The 27254-nt window shown below is 43.0% G+C and overlaps 1 protein-coding gene across 2 annotated transcripts in view; it reads right to left on the bottom strand.

Moving 5' to 3' along the window:
* The window catches only part of Fank1 (fibronectin type III and ankyrin repeat domains 1), a 72538-nt gene that overhangs the window by 10260 nt on the left and 35024 nt on the right, over positions 1-27254 (bottom strand). For both annotated transcript variants that reach the window (XM_077105439.1, XM_077105440.1), the window contains exons 2-3: positions 9015-9192; positions 5932-6056 (exon numbers count right to left, since the gene is read on the bottom strand). In XM_077105439.1, the coding sequence (XP_076961554.1) occupies positions 5932-6056; positions 9015-9192 (303 nt within the window). The remainder of the gene's footprint in view (positions 1-5931; positions 6057-9014; positions 9193-27254) is intronic.

Genomic DNA, 27254 nt, shown 5'->3' with positions numbered 1-27254 from the left:
GTCACCGTGCTCCTCCCACAGCTGCGCGTGGGCTCTGGGCTTTCCCCCCAAGGAGATCCTGAGTTTTCTACACAACTGCTTCTTTCAAAGAGATCTCACTTGCACCAGGGAAGAGAACACTTCGACTGACCTAAAGCTTGGGACGGTGACATGTTAGTAAGTCTTGCTTTGTGTTATTTCGGATATATCTGAAATAACACTGTTGGATCTTATCAGGCTCAGTAAATGTCTCCTCCATGCAAGAGAAAGCTCAGCAATTGACACAAGGAGCTCTTTGCCAAAATGAAAACCCAATCCCAAGAGAAAGCCTAGAGAAGACCAGGGGGTGAGTGCAGTGGGTGGGGGATCCTGCGTGACCGTCACCTCTGCAGGGAGGAGGATGAGGCAGGAGATGAACAGGAGCAGTGTGGGAATCAAGGCCCACGCGGGAAGCAGCCGTCTTTCAAGATGTTTATTTCAGCTTTCTTTTGTCTCATACACCATGCCTTTCAGATTTTTTGAACTATCATGATTAAGCTTAAATGTAAGGGAAGCGCCTAGACTGGCCCTGGCCCATGGGAGACCTCCAACACACCTGCTGCCAAGGCAGGCGCACCGGTGGCAGCTGCCATCATGCTCTCTCTGGCCCCACCCTGTTCCTTCCCCACCCGCACTGCAAGCCCACTGCCCTCCCCAGGCCCTTGAGTGGACCAGCCCTGCTCTCTCCCTCTCATAGGCCTCCTCCACCATTCAAGAAACACTAGGAGCAGCCCGCACACTGAGTGGTCGCAGAGAGACAAACAGGGTCCCCTCCCTGCTGGTCTACATTGCAGCGTCCACTTTCAGCCTGTTACTGTTCTGAATCCCACAAGAACACCTGCACCTAGCCCGCCGTCCAGCACCATACCAGCTGCCTCCTGGTCTGTGCTCACTTCGCCTCTCACAGCCTGGCCTGCAAGGTCAGTCAGCCCCCCTACGCTGCTCCCAGGCAGCACCGCCCTCCGGGGTGTCAGTCCCTCCCAGGCATAGCAGCCCCTTCTCCTGGCTTCTCTGGACAGCATTGGTCGTGAAGTCAATTGGGCAGGGCACAAACTGGGAACAATGGGTAAGAATAAAGGAGTCCTTCACCAGAGAAGCCTTTTCTCTTTTCAGGTAAATATCAATTTATGCTAGTTTAAAGTTATTTGAAACAACAATTCTGAGTTTGTCAATCTCCAAAAGGTTTTTAGCCACATTGTACTTCCTATTCATCATTCCACATATATTTGTAGACCAAGTCTTCAAATAAAAGCGCCATGATAAACTATCAAAGGCCAAGGCCCAGGGTTCTCTGTGGCCTTCCAAGGGAGAATCTCAGCCTAGGGGTTTCACTAGCGGGGCTAAGGAAAGGGCCAGGGCTTATACTCTGAAGGACATTTGGTAACATGTGGTGACCCTGTTGTCACAACTTGAAGGGGTGCTCCTGGCAGCTAGCAGAGGGGCCAGGGATACCACTCAATACCTTGCAGGGCACAGCACAGTCCACCAACAAACACAGTGTTCAAAGCACAGTGGCCGAGAACCCTGGGATAGATGAAGATGGACTTAAGTCACCTGCCACGTGACCCACCCACACTTTCAGTGGACAAACTAACCACAGACTGTTTTCCTTTCCCTCTTACTAACTGGAAGGAGGGAGAAAGCAATGTGGCTATAAAGTCTGTTGTCCCACCAAATGGCCCCCATTTCTGTGACCCTCAAACTCCAACTGTCAAAGGCAGGATATCTGTCTGTAGGAACATGAAAATTCATCCTACTACTACTGAAGTTAAGATGTGTGGTATCCTAAATCCAATCCTATAAATTAAGATGTACATAGGACTTTACACAATGTCTCCCCACCCCCCACCAAATACCCACAGTACTTTTAAAATTCTCTGAGATCAGGAAGGCTAAATTGCCCAAGGTCACCCAGCATCAGAGTCCACGGCCACTTCCCTTTAGTATTTAAGAAGAGGAGCTGGGTGAGGTGGCTCATGCCTGTGATCCCAGCAACCCAGGAGGCTGAAACAGGAGGATTGCAAGTTCAAAGCCAGCCTCAACAATTATACAAGGCCCTCAGCAATTTAATGAGATTCTGTCTCAAAATAGAAAATAAAACTAGGGATGGGGATGCAGCTCTGTGGTAGAGTGTTCTGGGTTCAAACCCCAGGACCAAAAAGAAAAAGGAGGAGAGAAGGAAGGAGGAGAAAGAAGGAAGGAAGGAAGGAAGGAAGGAAGGAGGAGGAGTAAGAAGGGAGGAAGGAGGAAGGAGGAAGGAAGGAGGAGGAAGAAGGAAGGAAGGAGGAGGGGTAAGAAGGAAGGAAGGAAGGAGGAGGAAGAAGGAAGAAAGGAGGAGGAGGAAGAAGGAAGGGAGGAGGAGGAAGAAGAAAGGAAGGAGGAGGAAGAAGAAAGGAAGGAAGGAGGAGGAGTAAGAAGGAAGGAAGGAAGGAGGAGGAAGAAGGAGGAAGGAGGAGGAGGAAGAAGGAGGAAGAAGGAAGGAGGAGGAAGAAGAAAGGAAGAGGAGGAGGAGGAAGAGGGAAGGAAGAAGGGGGAGGGAAGAAGGGGAAGGGAGGGGGAAGGGGGAGGGGGAGGGGAGAGGAGGGGGAGGGGAGAGGAGGGGGAGGGGAGGGGGAGGGGGAGGGAGGAAGGGAGAGGTGGGGAGGGAGGAGGAGGGAGGAGGGGGAGGAGGGGAGGAGGGAGAGGGGAGGAGGAGGGGGAAGGGGAGGAGGAGGGGGAAGGGGAGAGGAGGGGGAAGGGGAGAGGAGGGGGAAGGGGAGAGGAGGGGGAAGGGGAGAGGAGGGGGAAGGGGAGAGGAGGAGGAAGGGGGAGAGGAGACAGAGGAGGAGGAGGAGGGGAGAGGAGGGGAGAGGAGGGGGAGAGGAGGGGGGAGAGGAGGGGGAGAGGAGGGGGGAGGGGAGGAGGAGGGGGGAGGGGAGGAGGAGGGGAGGGGGAGGGGAGGGGGAGGGGAGGGGGAAGGAGGAAGGAGGAAGGAGGAAGGAAGGGAGGAAGGAGGGAGGAAGGAGGAAGGGAAGAAGGAGGAAGGAAGGAGGAAGGGAAGAAGGAGGGAGGAAGGAGGAAGAAGGAGGAGGAAGAGGAAGAGAGTGGTGGGGTATCTGACCAATTTGCTACACACTTCCACTCTAAATAAATTTTGAATACAGACATCTTAAAACACTTATCCCTTGCCAAAGTGTTCATTGAAGGGATGATTGAGAAGTTTCAAAAAATGCCAATTTCTTGGGTTTTTTGAGAAAAAGTCAAAATCACTGCCGCATCCCTCAGCTGTCCACGGATGACTCCATTCCACATCGCCCACCTCACCTGCTCAGCGAGGCCCTCCCAATGGGGGGCTTGCTTCCTAGCACATCCTGACCAGGGAACTCTGCAACATGGAAATGTGACATCCCAGTAAGTTCCTCTTGTGCTTATAAGACCAGGGTATTTTGATTTTATGATAGAATTAAAATCTATGTATTATTGCAGCTTCTGTAGGAGGTACTCAGCACTTCACGTTTTCTGAGAACAAAGGGGCCCCTCATAGAAGAGAGGAAAAGACAACATAATTGTTCATCACTCCTTGCTTGCTGAGTTTCAGCAGAAGACAGCAATAGCCATTAGTCAGGAAATGAGAGCCCCTTCTCAGCACTAGCTCATTCACCCTCCTCCCCAGGAGGCAAAGAAAAACGGGAAAATGTCCCCTGGAGCCATGTGAACTAACCTTAAACAGATACCTTTAAGAGATTAATTTGACAGACACAGAAAAGAAATGAGAAGGCCTTTGTTTGCAATGCACAGCAATTCTTTCTACTCCCACTCTGGGCAGGAGTCACAAAGAACAGAAAGGAAATTCCAGAGTGGACAGAATGTTCCTCTCCACTCACCCCCAAGCCCTTTAAGACCCTGTGGGCCTGGCCCAGGGAATGCCATTGATAAGTGCAACTGAATATAAAGAAGGCAAGCCTTTGCATGTTTTGTTTCCAAGAGTTATGAGTGCTGCAATTACAAACATCAAACTGATCCTTCTTTGGTAAGAAGGTCCTTGTATGCTCGTCTGAGCTAGAAGTAATGCATGTGGCCTGGAAACCTGGAAGGGGGAGGCACAGCAGTCTTTGGGAAGCCATCATTCATTCTATGCAAGAGGGTCATTTAGTTGCAAGATGTGCCCACAGATATTATAATATGGCAATAACACCTTTCTTGGTGGAATTTAGATCTTTATTAAAAGCAGTGAATAAATCATGAGCTCATTGGGGAAGATATTTGCCAATTAACAAGTAGCAGCTGTTTTTCTTTCTTTTTTAAGGGCCCAGCTGATTAAAATTGCATGCCTCATTTAAGCAAGAGTCTCATGTACTTTACCTGGGAAGAAAGAAAAAAAAAAAGGCTGAGCATCCTTTATTCAAACAAAGTACATGCTTTTGTGATTCATTAAAACGCTCTCCAACCGAATGCAAATCATCAACCCACAGAAGCATTTTCACTTGCTCTGTATAATGTGTGCATTTTTAATTCTTTGTTTAGCATGATCTGCCTCCTTAAAACAGTCTGCACGATATTGTAACAATAGCATAAGGGATCAGCATCCAGCAGAGCCTGCCTCATTCAGAAAGCAGAGGATGCCTGACTTCTACCACCCTGTAGCACCCCAGGAGGCCTGGCTGCCTGCCTGCAGGCACTTGTGCTGGACCTAGCAATGAGACAGTGTGACACTCCAGCACAGTGGGTCATCACCAGCATGCCCTGGTTCCATAGGGGTCTTATCTAACTGCCCACAGAAGCTGTGGGGGGCAAGCACAAGCATCTGGACCAGCTATGTCTTGCAGCCTCTCCCCAGGCAGCTAGGCAGGAGGAGGCACCCCTCGCCCACAGGCACAAGAACCCATCGGCAGCTAGGCAGTCCGGCTGCTCTCTGCCTTCCTGAAGGATTTCCACATGGCATACCAGCAACAGGGAAACTCCAGCCAGAAGACCTAGAAGTCCCTGCTCTGGCTTTGCTGTGCTACTAAGAGGGTACTAGTGACCACCTGAAGCCCACCACAGTTGGTTTCAGAACAGCCATGATCACTTCCCCTGTAGGTCCAGGTGGATGGGCCCCAGTATTTCCTAATAGACACCAGTGTGAGCCAAGAAAGCCAACATTTCTTTTCATACTCTTAACTCCCACTCATAAATAAATGCCTAAAGGACACAATCAAAAGCCACATAAAATGTACATAAAAGCCAAATGTCACACTGAATATAACTGAAAAATACTTTGCTCACAAAAGGAATATTTTCTTTATGTAACCCAAAAAAGACTGATCGGTATTGTGAGTGGCCATGAAGGACTTTTCTGATCATTTTAACCTGTTCAATGTGGTAGCCCAGAGATGACACTGAACAAACACTACATGGTTAAAATGTCTTCAAACGTCAATCTCAGAAGACACTATAAAACTGGGAAAAGGACAAAGTGATCAAAGGCACTGTGACCAGCCTCCCTGGCCACCCCGTCTGCGAGGATTCCTTCCAGAACACTCTGGGGCTGGGGGCGGCACTGCGCATTCCTCACAGGACCACAAGAATCAGATGTGTCTGGCCAGTCAAGACACACGCTGAGTGGACTGACCCCTTCAGAGAGGACACCCAAACACACAGCGGCTGAGCACACACTCGTGGCCCTCTTCCTAAGCAAGGCAACTCCGCCCTGGTGCCAAGGACACGACCAGGACAGTCCTAGAACACAATCAGCCGTCTCCCATTTAGTGAAAGCACAGTGGCCGTCCCTCGTGTCACACGTCACAGGAAGCCCGGGCAGTTAGAACGCTTCCGCGGTGCGGACAGACGGAATCCTGCCTGCTCTGTGAGGCCGGGGAAAGGCAGGACACTGCCTCTGCCCTGCGTCTCGTGCCTGTGCCCTGGACTCGCCCGCCTCGAGCTCCGTGTACTCACTGGTCGTGGACACCGAGATGATGGGGCTGTACTCGCATTCTCCAGAGGGGCTGGTGACCTTTAGTCGGAATCTGTATAGTGTCCTCGGTTCCAGACCTTCAATGACGTGCTTCGTTGCATATCCCCTAGACGGGAGGAGACACGACACACTGCCGATGACACCAGGTCATCTGACAGGCATCCTGCGTGGGTTGCGACAAGGGCAGGGGGAGCAACTTTTGAATACTGTCTATGGCCAGTACAGAGCTGGTCATGGGTTCTTTAATGCTTTGAGAACAAAGGACAGGTCACACTGGCACCTCTATCCCTTCCCAGCACGTGCCCTCCCTATCCACAGGTCCTCCCCCATGCCTGGCCCCTCGCTTGCATACAGTTTTGTACCCTGGAGAAGTAATCATTCTGACCCATGTCACTCATCCTTAAAGGACAAAGTTCCACGTTTGAACCTGCATGTATTTGAGTTTCAAGTGGGATCTTCCGTGGGTGGGGGAGGCTACCTCTCAGACAGCTGCATACTTCAGGCCCAGCGCTGCAGGGAAAGGCCCCAGGGCAGTGCCCTAAAGACTGCTGGCAGCTCATGAGCAACCAACGGCAACCGGAGGCCCAGGTGCATGTAAAAGAACCCAGACAGCTTGTGATGAGGTCAGTCCACCAGGCAAATTCTGCTTTAATTATCATTTTTTTTTTTTTGAGACAGAATGTCCCACTGTTCCCCAGGCTGCCCCTGAGCGTACAGGCTCTATCAATCCTCCTGCCTCAGCCTCCCCAGCTACACTGGCAAGTCTTTAAACCCTTTAAAATGTATTTTCAGTTCCATCATTTCTCATAATGTTCTGCTTTCTCCCACCTCAGTTATTGCAAAAGTTTCCTAATTGGTCCTTCCCACTGCATGCTGCCTTGCCCCCGTCAGCCCGAGCTCAACCTGCAGCCCGTGTGTCCTCACAGAGCTTGAGCCAGACCAGGCCTGCCCAGCGTACCATCTCCTTTGGCTTTCCCACTTAGATTAAAAGCCACAGGTCCTCCCCACAACCCTCATGACCTCACCAACCTCGCCCTTGTGCACGCCACCCCCGAGTCCCTGGACGGCTGCCTGCCCTCTCCCACCTCAAGGCTTTCCGCTGGCCACTTGCTCTGCCTGGAATGTTCCAGGTACCCCTCACTTGCTTCAAGTCTTCACTCAGAAGTTACCTTCTTGTGAAATTTCCCCCCCCCCCTACCTAGACCCCAGCTTTTCCTATGGTTTTTCTCCTTAAGAGATCACACCTGGCACACTTATTTATGACTCCATGTCCTCAGCATCCAGGACAGTGCCCAGCACATTGCTGGCACTGAATGATACATGCCAGTGGATGGAGAGATGAGAGATGGGGCCAGTTACCACAGGAATGGATGGGCAGGGCAGACAACAGGGACCTTCTCTGTCGAGGGAGACTCTGACCTGGCAGGAGAAAGGATGGGATGAAGGGGGACTCGTGACACACAGGGAGAAGAGTAGACACACCTGTAGAAAAAGTCAAGGCATGTTCAAGACAGGAAGCAGACCTAACAGGGGGATCATGCTCAGAGATGAGGCAACAGGAGAGGCAGTGGGCAAACTGTGAAGAGAAGCAAACCGTAGTCTAAGGAGCTTGACCTTCATCCTGCAGGCCAAGGACACCTGCTGGAGATAATTTGACAAAATGAGATTTAACAAGAAAATTAACCTACAGGATAGAACAAAGGAATAGAAGGCAGGAAAAGAGGAGCAAAGCCCACTCCTGAAGGCGACATGGGTGTTGGGCACTGTGGGCCAGGGTCCACGGTGGCGCTTGCATTCTACCAGACTAGAATGCCCGGCTTAATGAGAGGGTATAGGAGGACCTCACCAAGGGCCAGCTCACAAAACCAGGTAGCCGCCTCTGAGAAGCCGTGGAGGGGAGCCCAAGTCAGGAAGAAGTTCCTAAATTCACAGGCCCATCATCAGATGATCTGGATAATTGCTTTTTTAAAGGAAGACACTTGCTGGTTTAATGCAATCTAGAGCACAGGCCAGGAACAGAACAAAAGAGGTCAAGACTAACATAGTGCACGCCTGCCACCTAGCGTCAAGTTGGAGCATCCAAGACTCTCGGGGACCACAGGAGCCCAGGCATGTCCCTGGAGCTGGGGTCTGCAGCAGGGCCACCACTCAGCAATACCAGCCAGCATCGGAGGCCATTCCCTGGCCCCAGGGCAACCTGGTCTCCAGGGAGAATGTAACGGTGCAAATGCCCACATGATGCTGGGACATGAGCACCTGCCTTCCCTGTGACAAGGTGAGCATCTACCTGGCCACCTAGCAGAAGGAAAGAGCCAAGAGGAAGCAAAGCAACACCTGGGACGGCTCCCTCCAGGCCACAGGCAACGGTGGCAGGAGGGCTAAGGGAAAAAGGTGACACCTTGTTTCCTTCTCCATAGAAATTCTTAAAACTAGTGGGATTCATGCTTTTAGAGGCAAACCACCATCACACAGAGGAATATATGGCATGATTACAATAACATCTTCAGGTGGTCAGGCCAGGAATTATTTTCCCATGGTAGCTACCTTTCAGATTACCTTTTCCTCCCTCTGATACAAAGAAATGTTGCTCAAATATTGGAGATATTAACATTTAGGTAACATGCTTCATGTGTGCGCTCATGTGCATAGGAAGGGAGCTGGAGAGACATGGCAAGGGGACACTGTGTAATGTAAGATCAGGAAAGTTGGCCACCATGGACCACATGTGGGCTCACCCCACAACTCTGAACATGGCCTGCTAGAAGCCTTGCTTAATTTCATCAGACTATCTTTTGTTTCTCTCTCTACATTTTGGATTTCTAAAACATACCTTCAAAATAGTTCCAAAGTCAAAGAAGCTCTCAAGGTACAGGAGGCTTAATTTCAAAGTCACTGCTAATGCTTTTTTCTGAAAATTATAATTCAGAAAAGAGCATGAATGCAAATTGTGCTGACTCATTCTTCTAATTTCAAAACAAGCAATGGCTTTTCAGAGATAATAGAAATTGCTTTAGACGATCAGGAAACCAAAGCAAAATGGTAAGCAATCCAACGTTGCACCTACGTATAAATGATACCGTAAGTGTGCGTTTTGGGGTCTTCTTCCTCAATTGAGAATCTAAGCCACTGTTCCTGAGGACCTTGCCGTTTCTCCTTCTTTTCCAGATCCCAGTATAACTCAATGCTGTGATGAGTCACTTTGCCCACAACAGGTGGATGAGGCTTTGAGGATGGCATGGTTTCTAAAAAAGAACAATACAGAATTTCAGAACCCCATTTCCATAAGGAAGAGAGACTGCCGAGTGGACTTCAGCTGCTCAGTGACCCAACTGTTTCTCACACGTCAGGCACACGTGGGTGCTGACACCTGGAAAGCTGAGGGGACACCAAACTCAGAAGCTAATCAATACGTCAATTCCAAAGACAGCTGGCCTGGAATCCCCAAAATACTACCAACCAGGACCTTACAGCATTATGCCCAGACAGAGTTGTTGGTTCTGTGATTAAAGTATTGGTATTTTCATCATAAACATCCTAAAATATGTTTGTTAGCACACTGTTTTAGGATCCTAAAGTAACTGGCCAAAGTGAAAGCTTCACCAAAGCAAGAGAGCAGAGGCCAGAGCTGTAATGAGAGTGACGGAAGTGCCAAGGCACAGGCCCAGCCACTGGGTGGAGGCAGCAACAGTGGCATTGTGTAACCGTTTGTGCCAGATACTGTCCCAGACCCTTTACACTTATTCATTCAACTTCACCAACTCCAAACAGTCTCAGACACCAAGAGTTTAAGTAACTTGCCCAAGATCACACAGAAGTAACCAGCAGAATCAGTATTATAAAAAAATGGTCTGGCTTACGAGTCCCCCCAACTCCATGCCCCACTGCCCCTTAGAAGTACAGGGGTAAAACGTAGACCTGGGATGAAGAAAGTCTGCCATTTATTGACTTATTCTCCAAATCATTCATTTTTAACTCAGATTTAACCACAGTGAAATTTTAAAATAAGAAAACTTGACCCAAAAGAGGTAAGCCAGGAAATTGTCTGAACGAAGTCTGCTGCTGTGCAGAGGGGGAGGCGGTGAAGGCAGCGCCTTCCCACACGGGAGGTCCCAGTCCACTGACCTTCAGGAACCCAGTCCTTGAAAAGGAAGAGGGCCCAAGAAGTCCACAGCCACCAGAAGTGGAGGCCAGGAGGGCAACAAGGCTGGGCCCAGGTCCACCTCTAGACACCACAGGGGCAAGAGCCAGCCAGTTGCTTTCTCAGGCTCAGCACGGGACATGGAGGAGCAAGAGCCACAGTGACAGGCAGGAAAAGGTCCCAGAATGTGGGCAAAATCAGTAGTGAGGCAGTGCGCCGCTACAGCCGGAAAAACTCTGAGCTTGAGCAGAGAACACACTTCAGCAGGAAGGCATTCTCAGCAGTCCCAAGGTGCAGCAAGCTCTTCCTCTATAAACTCACGGTTCCAGCTTTCCTAGCAAGCCAGGATTGCAGACAGGTGCGTGGATCCATGACTACAGCCCCGGCTCCTCCGACCCGGGATTTAACCTACTATCAGCATAACAAGTAACATATCTTCCCTAAGACAAAAAATCTTTTGAAAAACTCAAAAGCTGACCATTTTGTTTTTTATTTAACCAGAATGTTTTCATAAATATTATATGAGTTTTAAAAAATGTATGCAACCTATACACAGACATCCATAGGCACAATTTGCACAATTTTTTTTTTTTTTTTTACACATAGTACTTTTAAAACTCTACTTTTTCCTGGTTAGAAGTTTCAGATCTTTTAAGAGGAGCTTTTACTTAATTTTTTTAAGTCTAATAACCAGGTTAGAAACTATCTCAATCTCAAGTCATAAATTAAGGTTTAAAATTTAAATTTTCTAAAGATTACAAACAAAAATTATAACAGAACTTGCATTCAAGTTGGCATGGTAACCTTTAAGTGATTGACATGATCTTCCAACTTTTCCTGTCTTGAATGTTTTCCCCAAAAATGAAAAATGATAAACAATACTATAAGAAGTAGCTCAAAAGAGTGATTATATGAGAATTTATGTACATGTTATGTACCATAAAAGCTTTTCATAAGAAAGTCCTCATGCAAATATGACAGATAAAATACTGTTATGCCCTGGTACCATTTGCCAAGTAGTAAATAATGTGAACATGAGTAATGAAAGACTTCATGCACTGTCACCATTCAGTCCCCATGGTTACTTAGAAGATGGCATAAAACTTGACTCTCAAATACATAAGAGACCCATAGTAAAAAGCTATCTTATAAATCATGGTTTTAAAAGAAGAAACCCGTAGAGTTTAAATAAACTACTATATGATATGAAGATTTAGCATCCAAATTTTCTTAAAAGGGTCATAATAATTAAAACTAATACAAAAGTGCCAATCCCATAAAACTCAAATTCCTGAAAAATATCAGACCACTCAGGAGTCTTCTTAAAACCAGCTGATCCTATTTCAAAAGCTCTAGAGATGACTGGTGAGCATACTCTGAATTGGAATTAGCAGTTGTAATTGGTATCACGAAAAGTGGGAAATAAAGAGAAAAGGTGAGTACATTCATCATGTAGGTAGAGACACCAGGAGCAGAATTGTTTCCTTGTCCTTCCAGAAAAACACCTGAAAATTTACTGAGGCCAAATCTCACTGACAAGGGACCACTGCAGCCTGGCCTCCTACAGCAGATGTCCACAATGAAAGGGACACCGTGGTGAGGAGCACTGAATGAGGAGCAGCAGAGACTGCACCTCAGAGCAGCTGAACACGCTTGGCCCAGTACTCACAGCATAAAACTTGACCCCCAGGAATCACAAGCACTCAAAATCAAGATACTACGGCAATCACAAGCATTCCTGCATTTTGGATTTTTAAAGTATCAAAACCATTTTTGCCATGAATATATATTGAAAAAGGAATTTTTAAAACCAAATATTAAGAGCCACCTAGTGATGACAGTTTCTCCCTCACTTAAAAATTAGGCAGCTAAAATAAGTTTTTTCTACCACTCCTCTATGGAGTCTATAAAGCCCTGATGGGTGACAGTTCCAAGCACAGAAGTAGATATATAGAGATTTTTTAAAATGATAACCACCACTAAACACAATTAAGGAAATGCTCAGTTTCTACTAAGCAAAGAGGGGGCATTAAAATAATTGTGAGGTATAATTTTATTTATAACATTGGATGCAAAACATGTCATTGTGATACCCCATGTCGTTTGAAGCTCTGGTGAAACTGGTGTGATCATGGATTGTAGCCACAAGGTACCAAAGCAGTTCAGCCACATTCTACAATGATTGTAAGACATCCCATTGCTGATCCTACTCCTAAAAAGCATCTAAAGGAAAGAATTCAGAAACCAAAAAGTGTAAATGGCAAAAATGTTTTTTAATTATACATGCTTTTAGTTTTTATTATGGAAGAAATTTTCAGAAATAAAAACATCAAATAGTATAGCAAATCCCCTTGTGCCATCATCCTGTTATCAACATGATCAGGGCCAGCCTTACCTTTCATCCACTTCCATCTCTCCCCAAACCTGGGTTACTTAATGGTTAAATTTTAATGACATGTCACTTTGTATCTGCACCCTAAGCTCTTTACACATGTTTTTTAAACTTCACAACACCCCCATGAAGTGGGAGAATTTCCCCCACTCTACAAATAAGACTATTGCATATGAAGGTCACATAACTTGCCAGGTAGGTCACTTATCAAGCAGCAGAGCAAGGATTAGAGCCCAGGAACTTGATTCCAGAGCCAGGCCCTTCACTTCACCGACAAAAAATCAGCTTAAACATAAAAGACAGCCAGAGACACTGCCCCCTAGAGTGGAAATCTGGAACTGCTTCCTGTCCTGGCTCTACCATGAATTTTCCTCATCAGGAAAATGGGAATAAATAAGGATCCTGCCCTACCTCTCAGATTTACTGCAGAGGAAAAAAATAACATGATAAAATATCAAAAAGCCTCCTCCAACCTAAAGTAGGGGTAATGCTTTTGAAAAACACCAAAACACACAACTATTTCACTCTTTTTGTACATGGAAACCCTGCTTGAGATTCCATGCAGGTAATGGGTGGAAGGCAAAATAGGAAACGTGCTTCCAAGACATTTCTTTTGCTTAACTGTAATAACGTCAATTTCCTGCCGGTGTGTGCTAGGCACGGCATTGTACAGGACACTCCATCCATAGTGTTCTCAACCCCCGCTGAGGGCAGGAGAGGCAGAGACCATGGCTTGAAGAGGGAAAGCAGCTTTCAAGGCTCAGATCCCGGTGTGGGGAGCCAGGTTCCGGCCCAGGTCTCTAACTTCACACTCTACCCTCTTTCCTCCCAGGCTGCGCCTAACAGGGAGCTCCAGGGCTTTATTACGTAAAGGAACAATGAATCTATAAAATGACAGTCTTTCAAAATCAGATATGTAAAGTCAAACTGTTATATATATTCTTGCAAAACAGTATGTCACTGACATTTAAATTACAGTGAACATGGTGGGATATTTTATCTGAAGCACGAGGAAATGTTCAAAATGCATATGATTAGCTTATATGCATTCTTATGAAAAACGGGATACTAAAGGTAATTTCCAAGCAAATTCAACAAAAAACGAATGCCAACAAAATACACTTGGCCTCACTGATCATCAGAACAACACTACTAAAATGACAACATTTCATTTTTGTCAAATTTGTTCAAATCGATATTTGCCAACAGCCATGAAGACAAGAATGGGAAAGCCCCACGCTGGAGAGTGCAGACAGCGAAGTCTCTAGGAGTGACTTGTGGAGGCTGAGCAGAGTTCAGGAGGACACACTCATGGCCCAGCAATACCACTCCTTGTTACAGAGGTTGAGTCACAAAAGAAAGGTGTAAAATGACCTGCGAGATACAATCTACATGAAGCTTGATTTAAAAATCTGTGTTCCTGTAGAATGGAGGGAAAGGACTGGAATGGCAGACGAATCATTTTATTGGCAATGTCTTGCTTCTTAAGCTTGGGTGGTAGCAAATGAATATTTATTCTGTTATTTTATATACTTTATGCCTAAACTATTTAATAAAAGAATTCATGGATATACTTTCACCCTTATTCTCTTCTTACCCATTTCCCAAGAAAATGGGTATCCAGGTGAGCTATACTTCAAAACAAGTAGAAACTAAAGTAATTCAGTCTCAAATTCAGAAACTCCATGAGAGCTGGGAGCCTAGTATTTTCTGTGTTCTGATGACACTTCTCAGTCCACCTAAGCTCCTTTGAGGAAGGTAAGCTGAGGTTCCTTCATTCTCCAGCCCTGTTCAATACAGTTTCATTTAGTTTGAGCTGATCAGATTGGATTCAGATATTCATGAGGTTCTATTGCATTACTCCACAGAATATGTTGCAGGTAATTTAACCAGGACAGATAAGTAGTATCTTAACACACAATATTGCATGTTATTCTATGGCTCTCAGTTCTTATTGACATTTAGATCATATATTATTTACCAGTAGGTGTGAAAAATAGACAGCTACTCACTTCAAATATGCAGAGAGGTTTCTAATGCCTCTGTCACGCGAGTTCAATTCATTTCATGAGCCCGACTTCCAGTTCAACGTGTCATCCCCTAGAATGTGACACTGTCTTCCAACTCTGAGGCTAGTCATTTGCCTTCCAAGGAACCCTGAAGAAACACTCTCCATCCAGCAAGGAACAGAAATCATTCCCCTCTTCTCTCTCATCCGTACATAGAAAATGAAATGACGCAGACTGACACGAGGATCTGTGAACCAGTTTCAGCACAAAGCCCAGTGTGAAACAGGGGCGTGACCTCTCGGGGATCTTCTCCTCAAGTGGCCCTCCCCTGCTGCTTTCCTGCTCTGCCCCCTGTCCTGCCATTCTCTGTCCTTTTGTTCTTTATACCTTTTTGGATATTACTGTGATGGGTCTCTGCCAAGTATTCAGAACAAGGAGAGCAGGACAGGCGAGTTGAGCCCTCACTGATCCGCAGTGTTGCCGGAGACTGTTGCTCCACTCCAAAGTCACCCCAGTTGCTGTCCCTGAACTAAAGGGAAAGCCCAAGAACCTGAGGGATGTCTGCGCTCATGCCTCAAGGACGAGGCGCAGAGAGAGCAATGAAGAACAACAGGGCAAGAAAAAGGACCCTTCTTCCACCTATGTTGGCAGTGACAAGGTCTGCAAACTTGGCCAGCGAAAATCCAGACCTAAAAATGAATCCAGTTGATAATAATAGCAACAGAGTAGTCCAACTAATACCAAGACCTCTGGAGAAAAATTTCACCCTCACCTTCACATCCCTGATAGAGAAATCTTTAGTATAATGTTTTTTATACTACATTACAACCTATTCTGTTTATATTAACCCATGATATTTGCCACCTGCTGTGCCTTTTCCAAATAGGATGGATCCCTGGATAATCAGCAGCCACGTCCCTGATTCTCCAACAGCTTTCCCAAGACAGGTTTGCAATAAAAAGAAAATAATAAATAGAAGAGCTGGATGAACTTAACATATAACTACAAATTTAGTACCATAAATTTCCCCAAACACACTTACTCTGAACAGGTCACCAGGGTATACACAGAAAAATATACTGCACTATTGTAGTAAGTACATAAAGAATCCAGACCATAAATTGGATACTAATTATAAATCATGGTTATCGTTCTTCTCAATTAGCAGAATGACATCCTATCTTAGAGACCCCCTGCTTCTGCTGTGGGACAGCTCTCATGTTCATCTATTTCTTGGCTCCACACATGCCTTCACAGTCACAATTCATGTTCAGCCCTTCTCTGCAAAGTGCAGCTAACCATGTTCTGCAAACAAAATTCAAAGGTAGCTTCTGAGTCATCATGTCCTTCAAAAAGTCTCTCCTCCTGCTTACAAAACACAGCTGGAAGAAAAATTTATTTTCCTCTCTGTACGAGTCACCAATGTGCAGCTCTGATCTCAGCTCAAAGACAAAAAAAAAAAAAAACCCTTCAACCTCCACTCAGACCTGGTGTCCCTCTGCCAGCATCCAGCTTCTTTCCCTGCCCTTCCCCCACCCCCTACCCATTCAACCATTTCATTAAATTTCCTAAAATGTATAGGGGGCTTCTACTTGAAATTAACTTTAAACCACAATTTTTATTTTTATTCACACTCTATTACTACAGTATGTAAATATACAGCCCTTTCATATCTCAAATCACAAGTGACAATTGGTACATGCAGGGCATTTTGACATACTCTTGCTTAACAAGGAGTATAATAACTACCATGAAGTAACAGGGCTTCCAGAAACAAGGTTTATTGTATCAAAAAATATTTCAATATTCAGATATTGAAAATTTTTTCAAATACTTCTTTCTTCATTAACAAAAATTTTTTCCAAAATGGCAATATTTTCAAATACTTCTTTCTTCATTAACAAAAATTTTTTCCAAAATGGCAATATTTTTTTCTTAAAGAAAACAATTTCTACTTGTGATTTTAAAAACAAAACAACAATTCCTACTTGTGATTTTAAAAACAAAACAACAAACAAACTAAAAAAAAAAAAGCCTCAAGCAATACAGACATTTTGAAGCAGGAAACAAAAGTTCTAACAGACCCTCTGCTGACCACAGAAGATAGCTACACACAGCAGCTTGGTGAAAAAAATCTTTCAAAAATATCATTAGTATGGATAAAATTTTACAAAACTTTTCCAACAAGGCATTGTATTCAAGGTACTGTTTTGCAGCCTGCTTTTTTAACTTAAGCTATTGACAGTTGTTTATGTATGCCGTGTGTGACTCCAACTCAATTTTTAAAAAGAAACCTCTCTGTAGGATGATTTATGACAGACAACACTAACATAAGTTGTGCATTTAATTTCACCCAGTGATAAAGATATTACCTAAAAAATATTGGCAAGACAAATTCCTGGAAGTAGAATTATTGAGTTTTTGTATGTACATATGTTTAATTTGGGTACAAATTGACAACTGTATGCAAGAGATCCATTTTCTCACACCTGGAGCAACAGGAGTGCTATCAACCACTACAACTAGCAGGTGTGAGGTCCGGAGACACACACATTGCAAGAAGATCCATCAAGGATGATCAGTGCAGCATTAGTGATGTGGTCATAAGAAAAAAGAAAGCCTGCTTGACAGAAGGACAAGCTGACACAAAAAACAGAATACTACACTTTACAGTAGAGTGTAACTTTACCACACTTTACAGTAGCATGTAACTTTACCACACTTGGGATGCTTTAAGACACATCTATTCTTGCAAAAGGGCCATAAAAAACAGCCCAGCCTTTCTCCCCATATCCCCTCTCTGCCAAATTAAAAGTTAAAATTTAATTAGGAACCAGAGAGACTAGAAATGTTCCAAAGCCACTGCAGGAACACTCAGAAAACAGAAACCCAGGAACGTACAGAGGCGGAGAAGCAGAGAGTCAGAGCCCTGGAGAAGCAAAGCTGCCCTGCCGTGCACCCAGAAGGAGGGAAGAGTGACCATGAGGACAGATAAACACAGCAACTGTGCTGCAGGGATACCGGGCTTGGAAAGCAGCAAGAAGATGACTTCTGAGGGGCTGGACATGTGGCTCAGTGGTAGAGGACCTGCTGGCCTGTGCGAGGCCCTGGGTTGAATCCCTAGTACCACAAACAAAAAAACAAGCAAGAAAACAAACAAACAAAAAAAAGTAGACTTTTGAGTCTCCTCCTCTCATCAAAAATCTTTAGGGCATCCAGAGTAATCCTGGTTCAGGGAAGCCCCTTGACTACCTGCAGAGGCAGAAGCAAATGCTACCTGAAGGCAAGGTTCACCATGTTAGCCACATGGTTTTCAATCAAGCAAAGACTGGCAGACACCAAGGAAGGCAAGCAATAGAGTCAGAATGCACAGTCTCTAAGAACAGAGGAGTTGGAATTGTAAGATCCAGAATATCTGGAACAAAGTATTAAGATGTAGAGGATTCAATTACAAACTGAATATACAGTGGCAAAACTAGGAATGGTCAGAAATATTCAAGGGAAAAAAGCAAAATGGAGATCATAAAAATGAAAAAAAATAATTGTTGGAGTATGAAATTGAGTGGATTAAGTGGCAAATTTAAGAATGAAAATATAAAATAGAGGGTAAGAGAGTAGAATGAGAAGACCCAGCATATAGTTAAACAGAGAGCCAGAAAGGAAAAATAAAAAGAATAGAAGAGGCTGGGCATGGTGGTCCACACCTGTGATCCCAGCTACTCAGTAGACTGAGGCAGGATGATCACAAGTTCAAGGCCAGCCTGTGAAACATTGTAAGACCCTGTCTCAAAACAAATCTCTCTCCCTCTCTTTCTCTCTCTTTCTCTCTCTCTCTCACATACACACACACACACACACACACACACACACACACACACAAGAATTCACAACTCCAGGAAGCAAAACACATCAGGATAAATAAAAACATGCCTAGACATGTAAAGATGAAACAGCAGAACATCAAAGGTAGTGATACGACCCCAAAAGCAACTAGAGAGAAAATACACACCACTGACCAAAAAAAAAAAAAAAAAGGTCACAATGACAGCAGAGTCTTCAATGATGACAATGCAAACCAGAACAAAGTATAATAAAACCTTCAGAAAGAGGGACAAGCAGCTGTCAGTCTAGGACTGTATACTCAGCAAGATTCCCTTCAGGAATAAGAATGAAATAAGCACATTTATCATGTAGATATGTAAAACATTTGGATATAAGATGTAAAGCCAAAATATACAAAGAATTCTTAAACTTCAACAATTAGAAAACCCAATTAAGCAATTAAGATCTGACTTGATAATATAGATGACAAGCATATGTAAAGATGTACCATTTGTCACTAAGAAATTGCAAATTATGATAACACTACACATCTTTTAGAATGTATAAAACTCAAAAGCCTACCAAATGGCAGAAAAGATGCTGAAAAACAGGAACTCTCATCATTTCTGGTGGGAATGCAAAAATGATTTGGAATAGCATTTGGCATTTAAAAAAAAAAAGTTAAACATAGTCTTATTATATGATGCAGCAATAATGCATTTAGGTAAATGCTCAATTGATTTTAAAACTTATATTGACTGTGGACATTTACACATATTATTCTACTTTTATTCATAATTGCCCAAAACTAGAACCAATAGGGTCCTTCAGGAAGTGAATGGATAAAGAAACTTGTATACCCCAACAATAGGATGTTTGTTATTCAGTGATTTTTTTAAAAAATGATCACCTAAGCCAGGTGTGGTGGCACAAGTCTGGAACCCCAGTGGCTAAGGAGGCTGAGGTAGGGGAATGGCAAGTTCAAAGCCAGCCTGAGCAACTTAACAAAGCCATAAACAACTTAGCAAGACCCTGCCTCAAAATTTTAAAAAAACTGTAAAAAGGCTGGGGATGTGGCTCAGTGGGAGCTCCCTTGGGTACAAAAAAATCTGTCAAGTCCTGAAAAGACATGGAGGAAACTTAAATGCAGGTTGCTGAGTGAAAGAAGCTTGTCTGCAAAGGATACATCATCTCCATGATTCTAACTCAGACATTTCGGAAAAGACAAAACTATGAGAACTGTTAAAAAGGTCAGGGTGTGCCAGGGATTTCAGGGGGAAGAATGGTTAGATAGGTGAAACAAAGGGGAGTTTATTATGGTAATAAAACTATTTTCTTGTGATATTATAATAGTGGGTACACAACGCTGCATTTGTCAAAACCCATAGAACTTTGCAGCACTAAGAATAAAAACACATGCAATACCTAGGAGTTTGGGAACTCCCAAGACAGAATACAGAATATGACCAAACAACCTAACAGTATTACAAACATAAGAAACTGCCTCTTAAAGGGGTGAGTGGAAAGATTTTGCCCCAAGTAACTCTAAATGAGAGCAGTCTCTAAAGGCAAAAGAAATTGGATGATCCACATGGCAAATGAACTAAGGTGAGTACCAACTCATGCCCAGCTTAGCTTACACAAGTGTTTGTAGATGTGACATGTAGATACACAGTCACTATATGGTCACATATTTCTTTGCTCTGACAGCTGAGAAAGTCTAAAGCAATGATACCCCAGCAGCAATGAGCAAACTAGCATCCAGGTCTTGGTTTCTAAGAACATTTCTTCAATTGAAGAAACTAGAGTTCCTTGGAGAAAGAGCCAATTCTAGAACTGGGCAAGGAATAGTACAAAATGAGTCTGAAGCACCATATAGTGCAAAAAAGTTGATTATTGCTAAAAATGAAAAAATTTAAAAGCCCGTTACCCACCAAGGGAAGTCAAGGGGCATAGGAAAAACTGAAATTGGAACTCCTCATGGTCAAACCTAGAATGTGTGAACAACAAATAAATAGTACTGGATTACAACTGAAGGTATGAAAATAGTTCACAAGTTCGTACTAACATAAATACATGAATGAAGAGAAGTGGAAAAAACAAACATCCACACAGGAGAAGTGCAAATAATGTACAAGAACACTCTGGCCTAAGAAAGTGGAGCCTCATTCTCCATTCCTTAAGCAGGGTGGGCAGAGAGACTTCCTTCCCACGCACAGTGTGGAAAGACGGAGAAGCCCACAAACACCACCGCGGCCCAGGGATGAGCGTGAGCATCGGAGGGACAAGCCCTGGGGATGGTAGGTCTAATTGATTTAATGTGATGACGATAGCACTTTGCCTCTGTGGGCCTCCTCCAGAAGGCCTGTGACATCAAGCTAAAACCTTCAGACATATCCCAGCTGAGAGACATCTGCCGAACACCTGACCAGCCCGGTTCAGAACTGCCAAGGTCATCAGAAAGAAGAGTCTGAGAAGCTGTCACAGCTGAGAGGAACTTAAGAAGATATGACACTGTGTGTAATGTGGTGTTCTGGATGGAATCCAGGGACAGGAAAAGGACACTGGGTATGAACAAGGACATCTAAATAAAGCACGGGCTTTAGTCAATGTGTCAACATTGGTTCATTATTTGTGACCAATGCACCATGTTGGTGTAAGTCGTTAATGAGTGAAACAGCTATGACAGGGACAGGGGAGGGAGGGATACAGAGGCCCGCACGGCGCTTGCACACACACACACGTGGGGCCACACACAAAAGACAGCAAAACTCTGTTCAGAAACATGTTTAAAGAACTCAAGGGGGTAAAGTAAACCTAAAATTCTTTACCCAGTAATATTATGCTTTTGAAATAAAAGTAAAAGAAAGTCTTTTTAGGTTAAAAAAAAAAACCTGGAAGAACTCATCACAAGGACACCTGAACTATAAAAAATGTCAAAGGAAGTGTCTCAGGCAAACAAGAAACAAATCTAGATCTGTACAAAAAAAAAGAAAAACTAAGAATGCTTAAAATTTAAAAAAAAAGGTAAATATAAAATATGTTGCCTGCCTAAAGCAAAAAAAATAAAATAAAATAAAATGTACTGTGAGGTTAATTGGATAGAGAAGATGCACGACAATAGCCCACAGGGTGGGGGAGAAGCCGAGAGGAATGCTGCAATGTTCTTGTGCATAATGTAAAGATATTGGAGAAAGATTGTGATGAGTTAAAGATGCCTACTTTAAATCCTAGAGTAACCACTAAAGGAAAAGACTCATCATAGGTTGAAAGTCTATACCATGTAGGATCTGCCCTGGTACAAGTTTGTAACAAGTTCATGTTTCTCCTCCTTAGTTGTTTATTTAGACTATCTTCCCTCTAGTTTGTCAGAAATTTTCCTAAAGAGCCTGACTGTGTCCATTCATGTCACCAAAACCACTAAATAAATACACACGCAGATTACCACACAGTTATCATTACAAACTACAACTTTAATTTAAAACTGCCTAACCATAACGTTAAAATTACTTTAATTACTTTAAACCATTTCAAATATACACAATAAATAAATGTACCTACGCTATATTTTCTGCAAACCCAACAGTCTTTGGTCTAAAGCAAAAAAATTCCAACTTGGTCTAAAGTGAGGAAGCAATAAAAATAAAAATTATTCATGCTCACACATGATAATAAATCTGCCTGTTCCTTCCCATTTTCTATACTAGCATAACTTGCATTATATATGGAGGCTTGCAGGCAAGGGATATCGTCAGTAAATCATATTTCCTGAACAATCTTTAAGAAAGCCTTTGATTCTTTGTTTTTCTAAAGTGCTCAGAAAATATCACTTTGAATCCCACTTCAAATACATTCAATCCTCCTGCTGGCTGTTGCCCCTCTACCCTACAGAAGTGCTGGCTCAAGACTCAAGAGCTGATGTTTTATGTGCACTGTTTTTCTTGCTACGTGGAACAAATGCTTTCTAGTCCAACTGTGAGACAGCAACATTTTTTTTTTATCTGAATCTCCATTTGCCTCTAACTTTTAAATTATGAACAAGCCGATGCAAAATGGCAGAAGTTCCCTTTGTGCAACTGTGCAAGGGGGAAGAGTCAAGGAAACAAAGGAGAAATTATATTCCTGGGAGAGAAAGGGAGGAAAAACTTTGAGGACCAACAGAGAAGGGATGAGGAATCTGAGCAGTGTGGAGAGCCAGAGGTGAGGGAGAGAAGGAAAAGCAAGTCCCAGCAGCTCCATCTCAGGCGAGGGGAGGGGAACACAAGCCTCAGGGAGCCTCAGTAATGGCTGAGGCTGGCAGTCCTAATTGCAGGAGGATCCACAGTTCATGCAAGCTTCAAATCCAGCTTGGGGATTTGGTCTGAGAGTATCTCCTCCTGCACGGCACACTAACTTCAGAAAAGAAAAGTCAACACATTGCTCAGCAAACTCTCAGACTACTATGACCAGAAGCCGTCTTGAGAAGGACCCTATTGTTAGTGAACAGACTGTTCTGGGGAGCAGAAAACTCAGCAAAGTGTCCCTGTGGACACTTCATCATAGTGACGGGGCAGGAGAGAGATACGCAGGATAGTTGTTCCTGGGGAAGAGCCAGAAACAACCCACCAAGTCGTTCCAGCAGCACCGAGGGTGTTCTTGGAGGAAAAGTGGAAGACGCAGTGGTCAGTGGTCCTATCCTCTGTGACAAGCAGTGAGACGAGTTGCAAGTAAGGTGGCTTGGAGCCAGGTCTGAGAATGCTGGGACCGAAGGTGGGAAATGCTTGGTCCCCTGCCTCTCTCTAGCACCAAATGACTAGTTCCACCTTGCCCCCCTCACACACTGAGGCATCCTGGGTACATAGCACAGCTTGGATATTTGTCGTCCCCTGGGTTCAAGGCTGAAGTCTACAGAGCTGAACACTGATCCAACTGGTGCAACCCCCACGACACCAAAGCTAGGCTGGTGAGAATCGCTTGCTGTGACCCAGACATCGGCCATGCCCTCAAGCAGGCCGACTAAGGGCCTCTGGAACAAGTGTGCACACACGTGGAAAGAAGCATCCGCAATCCAAACAACCAGGAGGAAATTCTGACTCATTTTCTTTTTCCTCCATCTATTCTATCTTCTACTTTTGTTATTATTAAACATAATAAAAAATAAGCATAAGAAAAAATTAATAGATTTCTCTCTTTTACTCTCATTTTTCTTCTCATTCTATTAATTTTAATATTTTAGTCCATTCTATAATATTTGCCTTTCTTTACTATAGTTATTGGCATTATAGTTTTTAACAATTGTTAGTATATTTCTACACCTGGTTTGTTTATATGTTGTAGATATTACTGTTGTTTGCCTTTTCCCTTCTAAGTGGAGCAAGTGATGAAACCTTAAATCTCAAGAGGTTGGGTGGGTGCTCTACCACTGAGTTGCACCCCTAGCACAGTTGAGAGAAATTGCATTTTATTTCAGCCATGACTTAGTTACATTTGAACCTGAGTGAAACTTCAATTTTAAGAATAGGGGAGATACAAAGCTTCCCAGCCAATTACCTCTACTAGGCACATCCAGGATAGGCCCCAAATTCTGCTCCTAGGCACTTACCCCCAAGGTCAAACTGTTGTGAACGATCTGCCTATGAAGGACTTGAGCATAGGTTACTCTCATACCCTTACAGACAGTTCATTGTGGACAAGACGGAAGGAATAATTACACAGGATATACCTCATATGTCCCTTCTGCCTACAGCACACCTACCCTCAACTACCAGAGATACCCCACTCTTTCAAGACCTACACAGGAAGCATCCCTCAGGCTTTGACATAGTACAATTACACCCAAAGAAGCCACAGTGAAACAACAAAACTAAGTCCATTTGGAATTAAATTCATCACTACACAAAAAAACAGTAGCCCAGGGCACATCCTCAAGAGAAGACTATTCCCTAAGAAAGTTTCTCAAATAAAAGTGAAAAGATATATGGCCAAACAAAACAACATGACCCCCTCCAAAAGTTCATAATGCCTAGTAACTGATTCCAAAGATATTGAATTAGATGAAATAGAAGAGTTCAAAAGCATAAATTTAAAAGTGATTGGTAGGGCTGGGGTTGTGACTCAGTGGTAGGGTGCTTGCCTCGCATATGTAAGGCACTGGGTTTGATCCTCAACACCAAATAAATAAATTGCATAAAGGTATGTGTCCATCTATAACTAAAAAAAATTTTTAAGGGATTGGTAAATTCAAATAGAATATAAATAAGAAGCTGAATGAATTAAGGAATGCTCTTTCATATCCTGTATTAAGAGATACAGATTTTAGAAAAAAGAACCATACAGAAATCTTAAAAATGAAAAGCCTAATAAATCAAATTTTAAAATTTGGCTGAAAGCCTCACCAATAAAATAGTTCAAATGAAAGAAAGAACATCAGGACTTGAAAGTAAAGTTGATAAGTTATCACATTGGGACATGATTAAGAGACCAAACATGCAGATGATAAATATTGACAAAGAAGCAGAAGTACAATTAAAGGCATAGAAAACCTGTTCAGTGAAATAGTATCAGAAAAGTTCCCAAATCTTGGGAAAACTAAACTGCCAAAAGTACAGAAGAAAGAATATTGAGAGCTTCAAGAGAGAAGTACCAAGTTACTTATAAAGCTAAATCCATCAGAATAATACATTTCTCAAAAGAAACTCTAGAGGCCAGCAGGCATGGAATGCTGCATTTAAAACCCTGAGAGAAAATAACTGCCAACCTAGATTGCCATGTCTACCAAAGGTATCCTTCAGAGTCAAAGAAAGAATAGAGACCTTCAAGACAAACTGAAGGAATTCATGACCACTAACCTGGCATTACAGAAGGTACTTAAAGGAAGTCCACACACTTCCTTTAAAGAGAAAGCAAGATAAACACAATCACCAGAATATGGTAAGGAATAAATTTCACTAGACAAGTAGATTAAATAGAATTAAGTAAGATCAAATATTGTTAATTCACTAAACATTAAATCTCTAAGTTGAATAAGGAAGAAAGAAATGAACATGGGTTTGAAACAACCTTTTAGTAATACTTCTGAATGTAATGGGCTCAATTCTCCAATTAAAGGGTGCGGACTGGCTGATTGGATTTTAAAAATGAGACCCAACAATCTGCTGATTGAAAGAAACTCACCTCACTGGCAAAGACGTATATGGATAGAAAGTGAAAAGATGGAAAACAAGTAAATGGAATCTCAAAGCAAATAGGAGTAGCTATAATCATATCAAATAAATTAGACTCAGACACAATAGGTCAGAAGAAACAAATAAGGTCCCTGTATATTTATAAAGGGAACAATCCATAAAGAAGACAAAATGATTCTAAATATATTTGTACTTAAGGTAAGAACACTCAATTTCATAAAACACACACTACAGGACTTAAAGGAAGAAATGGACTACAATATGATAATAGTGAGTGACTTCAATACTTACTCTCATCAATAGATAGATCTTCCAGAAAAAAAAAAAATCAGACTTAAATTACACTATAAATCAAATACATTTAAGGAACATTTACAGATTATTACATCCAACAGCTATAGAACACACATTCTCCTCATCAGCACACAAAACCTCTCCAAGGACTGGGTTTGTACTCAGTGGTAGAGTACTTGCCTAGCCTGTGTGAGGCACTAGGTTAAATTCTCAGCATCACATATAAATAAATTATAAATAAATAAATAAATAAATAAAGGTCCATAGACAACTACAAAAAATATATCTTAAAAATCTTATCCAAAACTGATCACATTTTAGGCCATAAGGCAAATCTTAATAAATTCAAGAAAACTGAAATAATTCCTTGCATCTCATCAGATTATAAAGGAATAAAATTAGAAATCAGCAGCAAGAGAAACAGCAGGAAATAGGCAAATGCAGACTGAACAACACAGTTCTGAATGAGCAGTGGGTCACTGAAGAAATCAGGGGGAAATTAAGAAATTTTTAGAATCAAATGAAAATAAAAACACAACCCACATTTGGGATACAGCAAGAGCAGTTATAAGGGGGGAGTTTATAGCTGCAAGAGAGAGTCTACATTAGAAAAATGGATCTCAAATACCCTAATGATGCATCTTTAGTGCTAGAAAAATAAGAAAAAGCAAACCCAAAATCAGTGGAAGGAAAGAAACACCAGAGTAGAAATAAATGAAATAGAGACTAAAAGAATAATACAAAGGATCAGTGAAATAAAGTTTGGCTCTTTGAAAAGATAAACAAAATCCACGAACCCTTTAGCCAAACTAACCAAAAGAAAGACCCAAATTAATAAAATCGGAGATGAAAGGGGGGATATTACAACAGATACCACTGAAATCCAGAGGATCATTCAGGAATATTTTTCAAAATTGTATTCCAATAAAATAGAAAACCTAGAAGAAATGGACAAATTTGTAGATAGCTATAACTGTTATGGTTTAGATACAAAGTGTCTCCCAAAAGCTCATGAGTGAACAATATAAGGATTTTAAGAGGTGAAATAATTAGATTTGAGAGGTTTAACCTAATCAGTGGAATAATCCAGTGATGTGGGTTACCTGCATGGTAATTATAGGCGGGCAAGAAAAGGTAGATCACTGGAGGTGTGCACATGGTTTTATATTTGGGCCCTGGTAGGTGGAGCTCTCTGTGGGTCCCTGTTGCCGTGTCTTAAGATTTCCTCCTCCATGCCCTTCCACCATGATGCTCCGTCTCAGTTCTGGCCTAGAGTAATGAAGTCAGCCAGCTACCAACTGACATGCCTAATAAACTTTTCCTCCTCTAATTGTTATTGTCAGGTCTTTGAGTTACAGTGACAAATAGCTGACTAAAACAAATGGCCCAATAAACTGAACCCAGAGTATATTAAAAACGCAAACGGACCAATAATAAGCAATTAGATAAAAGCAATAATAAAAAGTCTCTCAAAGGGATGGATTCA

This window comes from Callospermophilus lateralis, chromosome 15, assembly GCF_048772815.1.
Source record: "Callospermophilus lateralis isolate mCalLat2 chromosome 15, mCalLat2.hap1, whole genome shotgun sequence".
NCBI classification, from domain to species: Eukaryota; Metazoa; Chordata; class Mammalia; order Rodentia; family Sciuridae; genus Callospermophilus; species Callospermophilus lateralis.
The sequence above is the reverse complement of the archived record's forward strand: the minus strand, read 5'-3'. Positions and strand labels throughout refer to the sequence as shown.